At 43.5% G+C, this 6000-nt stretch overlaps 2 protein-coding genes across 8 annotated transcripts in view; one reads left to right on the top strand and one right to left on the bottom strand.

Moving 5' to 3' along the window:
- SARM1 (sterile alpha and TIR motif containing 1) overlaps positions 1-6000 on the bottom strand; it is a 184226-nt gene that overhangs the window by 92067 nt on the left and 86159 nt on the right. The window lies entirely within an intron of this gene.
- The window catches only part of VTN (vitronectin), a 96413-nt gene that overhangs the window by 22617 nt on the left and 67796 nt on the right, over positions 1-6000 (top strand). The window contains exon 2 of one of the 6 annotated variants that reach the window (XM_056558734.1): positions 2983-3144. The exons of the other annotated variants lie outside the window; for them this stretch is intronic. Coding sequence (XP_056414709.1) covers positions 2983-3144 — 162 coding nt within the window. The remainder of the gene's footprint in view (positions 1-2982; positions 3145-6000) is intronic. 6 annotated transcript variants of the gene reach the window in all.

Genomic DNA, 6000 nt, shown 5'->3' with positions numbered 1-6000 from the left:
AGCTTCAAAATTAGAACAAAAATAAAGCTGAAAATGTAAGAGGACGTGCAGTGATTTATGTCTAAATATAGCCATAATAATACCGAAACTGTAATACACATGCAAATGTATGAAACTACTGAAGAGTTTCCAGATCCTGTTTTAATAAAAAATGCATTGTGAGTGCACATTATTATTGTAGTAAATATCTATTACGAGTGACACTTTCAGAGCTCTTCTTATTCTTTCTGCTTTTTAAAATGATCATTGATTTTGCTCTAATGTTAATGTTCCTGATGTAACTCCATCAGGGTTCCATCTTGGAAATGTTTCCATATCAATGAATTTTCGTTATTTTAACCCATTTTCTGTAGCTATACCCTAACCAAAGTACAGATAAAAACATACGGTCTGTCGGGGGCATATAGCCAGAATGTGGCAGCTAATTAACGCACACTTACATGCTGATTGGCTGCTGCATTCTGCAGCTTACCCCTCCTGCCTGTCCATGTCAGGAACTGTCCAGAGCAGGATAGGTTTGCTATGGGGATTTGCTCCTGCTCTGGACAGTTCCTGACATGGACAGAGGTGTCAGAAGAGAGCATTGTGGTCAGACAGAAAAGAAATTCTAAAAGAAAAGAACTTCCTGTGGAGCATACAGCAGCTGACGAGTACTGGAAGGATTAAGATGTTTACATGTAATATACAAATCTGTTTAACTTTCTGGAGCCAGTTGATATGATTTTTTTTTTTCCAGCAGAGTACCCCTTTGAGTCTCCTTTGTCTGCAGTCTTTCAACAAGGGAATGCATATGAATAGGAAGATAAAAATTACAGATTTAAAATCAGCCAGTGAACCTTTTCATTAATATGTAAATAAGTCTCAGGTGTCTAAAAGGCTACTCCCCACAGCAAGAGACCGGGGTTAGCCAGCCTATCTTCTCTAACTCACCGGGGAGAGTAAAGGTACCCTGGGTCCTTGCCATGTGGGGAACGCCCCTCTGGGAATGTCCACTGTGAGCCATTTACTGATTAGGCCAATAGTGCGGGGGGAGTTGGAGCCTCTTTAATGGCTTTGTTGTTAGCCTCTGTTCACATCTGCATTGTCAGTAGTTTTCTTGCTCTCTTATTGTGATGAGTATGGGAAGCATAGAGGGTTATGATAATGAGGGTAGCAGTCACAGATATATGCGTCACATGGCAAATATTGCTCTGTAAACCCGACAAATATCCCTTTTTCAAATGAAGATGTTCATGCATGGAAACCACAGGAATTAGACTTCTGATGGTAGGATTCTGTAAAAAAAACTTCATTTAACTCCTTTCACAAATCTAGAAAAATTACAATCCATTGAATACAGCTTTGTATAGTACAGCTTAGGAGGCAGGAGAATGTAGATTTGGTCACTGTCCCTTGAAATGCTTTTATAGCTGCGAAAATGGCTTCTACAAATATGTGTGGTGGCCCAGTATGGGAGTTGTTAATACAACTCTATGGCAGAGCCAGAGATTGCAGAAAGCAGTGCTCCAGCCCTAGAGTTGTATTGAGGGGGCGTGTCAGCCGCTGCTTCGTGTGGTGGTCAACAGGCCCCTTCCTGCGGGCTGTCGGGGCCCTGTACAGGAGATCGCGGGGGGCCCCAGCGGTCGGACCCCCCGCAATCTGAAACTTATCCCCTATCTTTAGGATAGGGGATAAGTTTTTCATCACTGGATATCTTCTTTAAAATTGACAGAGATGTCAGCAGAGAGCACTGTGTTCCAAAAACAAAATAATTTCCTCTATAGTATTCAGCAGCTAATAAGTACTGGAAGGATTAATATTTTTAATAGAAGCAATTTACAAATCTGTTTAACTTTCTGGCACCAGTTGATTTAAAAAAAAAAAAAAAGTTTTCCACCGGAGTACCCCTTTAAACCCTCTTGTAATGCTGATTAGGACACTTGCAATATTATCCTGCACTCAATTTACACATTATGCATCCAGCAAACCTTTATTTACTCAGCTACCAGACAACTCTAATGGGTAGTAGATGGGGCAGCACATCACAGGAGCAGCAATAGGAAAATTATGGAATGGCAGATCTGTCATTGACTGATAATATGACTGACAGGCTCTGCAGTTGCCTTTGGATCTATGACAGCAATTGGCTGAAAAAGCGAGCCAATCAGCATGGGTATTTCAATAGTAAAATATCTGCATCAGTATAGTGCATGTACAGAGTGACTGACTAGATACATTTAACGTAAAAAAGAAATAAAAGAAAAAGACAAAACTGTAATGAATAATCATGTCTGTGACACAAATATGCGTCAAGCTGTACAGGAGTCCGGGCTAAAGTGTCACCCCCTAGACCAAGCTAAGGCAAAGTCTCATCCCACCTAATGGATGCTGTGGACAAGATAGGAGTGATACTTTTATTGGCTAACAGGAAAAAAATGTATTTGCTACCTTTCAGAGGGCCCTTCATAAGGCAAATTCATCAATGACACAATATGATTTTGATATACAAGTATTAAAAATCACATGTTTGTTGCTAACACAGTACCACACTACCGTATATACTCGAGTATAAGCCTACCCGAATATAAGCCAAGGCCCCTAATTTCACCCCAAAAACCCAGGAAAAGTTATTGACTCGACTATAAGCCTAGGGTGGGAAATACATCATCCCCCCATGTCATCATCCAGACCCCTGTCATCATCCAGACCCCAGTTATCATCCCCCCCTTTCATCATGACCGCCTGTCAATCCCTTCATCAGTGGTCTTCAACCTGCAGACCTCCAGATGGTGCAAAACTACAACTCCCAGCATGCCCAGACAGTCAGACAGTCGGCTGTTCATAGCCACTGAAAATTGAAAGCGTATATCTCTTGTTCAGTATTTTATATAGGAACGAATTTCTGGAAACCTGAAACACAACCCCCCCCCCCCCCCTTCCCAGAAACATGGGGGATGAAAGTACAAAACAAATATTTTCATCTGTTAACCTGTGCAAGCAAAGGTGGTGAAACGTTAAACAAACAGAGGGATAAAACCAGGGGTCAGGGACCACATCATAGTCTACTAGACTGTCCTGAAGCATCTAAGAGTCCAGGGATGAGAGCTCTGCTGCTCTCTGCTTTGCTGCTCTTGGGGGCAGCCTGGTTTACCCAGGCTGCTGAAGGTAGGTAGACATGGAAATGTGACTGTGTATACTCTTGTGTCATTTGTCTAGATTGCTACTTAAAGGGACTTTCTAGCGCATTACATTTCATGTAAATGGTTGACAATAGGCATAATATTGACCTTAGAGCCCTATTGCATGGGATGATTTTCGGCCGCACAGGCTGATAATCACCTTGTGTATTAGGCAGAACTATCAGCCGATGAATGAGAAAAACCTTGTTTCTTGTCTGATCGTGAAGTTTAGATACTGTACAGCCCTTACCACATCAACAGGGGAACCGGTAGGCGATTGGTAAATACAGTAATACTCCTTTAGTTTTTTTTATACTATTGACAAACATTATCAATGTATTCATGAAAACCTTTTAAAATGTTTATGTCCAGAAACCCTTGTTAATACAATGACCATGTTATAATTTATTATTATTATTTTGTATTATTGCTTTTAATCATTCTCCTATTGCAGCAATACCTTTTTATCTCTTCCCAGAGATGTGACTGTGTTGCATGTTCTAAAGGCTCAGCCCACAGGCACTTCACCTCTGGACTTGATATCTGGTGATGGTGTTGTCCAGTCAATGACAGTTCCCTAACTTTCCGGTTGTTGACTAGATAGCTTTTGCATTGTTTGTGCTGTGCGACATTACATTGTGAAATTGACTGGTGAACATTCTGCATAGGACCTGGTAGAATTTTAGATACAGTTAAACAATACAAAATTGTAATGGTACCTGATCAGAGGGATAAATAGGGCCGGATTTAGACTAAGTGTTGCGCTGGGCAAAAAAAAATGGGGCCCATGGGTCACATGACCAAAGATCACCGTGTTGAATTGTGCTGCATCTCAGCTGAAGGCCATATCACAAATGCATTATTGGGTCCAAATCTAAGCTATATAGGGGGAGCTTTATGAAAACTTGTGCAGAGGATCAGTGGTGGAGTTGCCCATAGCAATCGATCAGCCTTTTTAAAAATGAGAGTAGCATCCTCTACATAGGCTTTCATAAATATAGGTCAATAACCTGTCAGCACAGCACAAGCCAATCACTGGTATACTGCAGACATACATTTGTTTTGGCACTCCCTGTCTTCTATGCTGTAAAAATGACTTTTATCTACAGTTGGCAAAAGTCAGAGAGGCGTAGTCAGGGATCTGCAATCTCTTTTCCGACATCACAGCACTGCCACGGCACCGCTTCCTGACTGTGATGCCAGAGAAGAGAGGCTTGGCAGCCCCCGGGGCAATGTAGATCCCTGGCCACTCCTCTCTGACTTTTGGCAACTGTGGGAAATAGTAATTTTTACAGCATAGAAGACACAAAGTGCCAAAACAGAGAGATGGCTGCAGTATACCAGTGATCAGCTCGTAGGCTGCAGTATATCAGTGATCAGCTCATAGGCTGCAGTATACCAGTGATCAGCTCGTAGGCTGCAGTATACCAATGATCAGCTCGTAGGCGGCAGTATACCAGTGATCAGCTCGTAGGCTGCAGTATACCAGTGATCAGCTCGTTGGCTGCAGTATACCAGTGATCAGCTCGTATGCTGCAGTATACCAGTGATCAGCTCGTAGGCTGCAGTATACCAGTGATCAGCTCGTTGGCTGCAGTATACCAGTGATCAGCTCGTATGCTGCAGTATACCAGTGATCAGCTCGTAGGCTGCAGTATACCAGTGATCAGCTCGTAGGCTACAGTATACCAGTGATCAGCTTGTAGGCTGCAGTATACCAGTGATCAGCTCTGCAGTATACCAGTGATCAGCTCGTAGGCAGCAGTATACCAGTGATCAGCTCGTAGGCTGCAGTATACTAGTGATCAGCTTGTAGGCCGCAGTATACCAGTGATCAGCTCGTAGGCTGCAGTATACCAGAGATCAGCTCGTAGGCTGCAGTATACCAGTGATCAGCTCGTAGGCTGCAGTAAACCAGTGATCAGCTCGTAGGCTGCAGTATACCAGTGATCAGCTCGTAGGCTGCAGTATACCAGTGATCAGCTCGTAGGCTGCAGTATACCAGTGATCAGCTCGTAGGCTGCAGTATACCAGTGATCAGCTCTTAGGCTGCAGTATACCAGTGATCAGCTCGTAGGCTGCAGTATACCAGTGATCAGCTCGTAGGTCATAGTATACCAGTGATCAGCTCGTAGGCTGCAGTATACCAGTGATCAGGTCATAGGCTGCAGTATACCAGTGATCAGCTCGTAGGCTGCAGTATACCAGTGATCAGCTCGTAGGCTGCAGTGTACCAGTGATCAGCTCATAGGCCGCGGTATACCAGTGATCAGCTCGTAGGCTGCAGTATACCAGTGATCAGCTCGTAGGCCGCAGTATACCAGTGATCAGCTCGTAGGCCACAGTATACCAGTGATCAGTTCGTAGGCCACAGTATACCAGTGATCAGTTCGTAGGCTGCAGTATACCAGTGATCAGCTCGTAGGCTGCAGTATACCAGTGATCAGCTCGTAGGCTGCAGTATATCAATGATCAGCTTGTAGGCTGCAGTATACCAGTGATCAGCTCGTAGGCTACAGTATACCAGTGATCAGCTCGTAGGCTGCAGTATACCAATGATCAGCTCGTAGGCTGCAGTATACCAGTGATCAGCTCGTAGGCTGCAGTATACCAGTGATCAGCTCGTAGGCTGCAGTATACCAGTGATCAGCTCGTAGGCCGCGGTATACCAGTGATCAGTTGATAGGCTGTGCTGATAGTTATTAACTTATTTTTATGCCACAGTTGCGCTTTAACCATTAAAATAAATCAGACCCTAAAACACTCCTGTATTGTGGCCATGTAAGAGCAGCTCTCACCTGATGAGAAGCAGTCACAGCATATAGGACTATTAAATCCAGTG

Source organism: Hyla sarda, chromosome 2 (assembly GCF_029499605.1).
Source record: "Hyla sarda isolate aHylSar1 chromosome 2, aHylSar1.hap1, whole genome shotgun sequence".
In the NCBI taxonomy this organism is placed as follows: Eukaryota; Metazoa; Chordata; class Amphibia; order Anura; family Hylidae; genus Hyla; species Hyla sarda.
The sequence above is the reverse complement of the archived record's forward strand: the minus strand, read 5'-3'. Positions and strand labels throughout refer to the sequence as shown.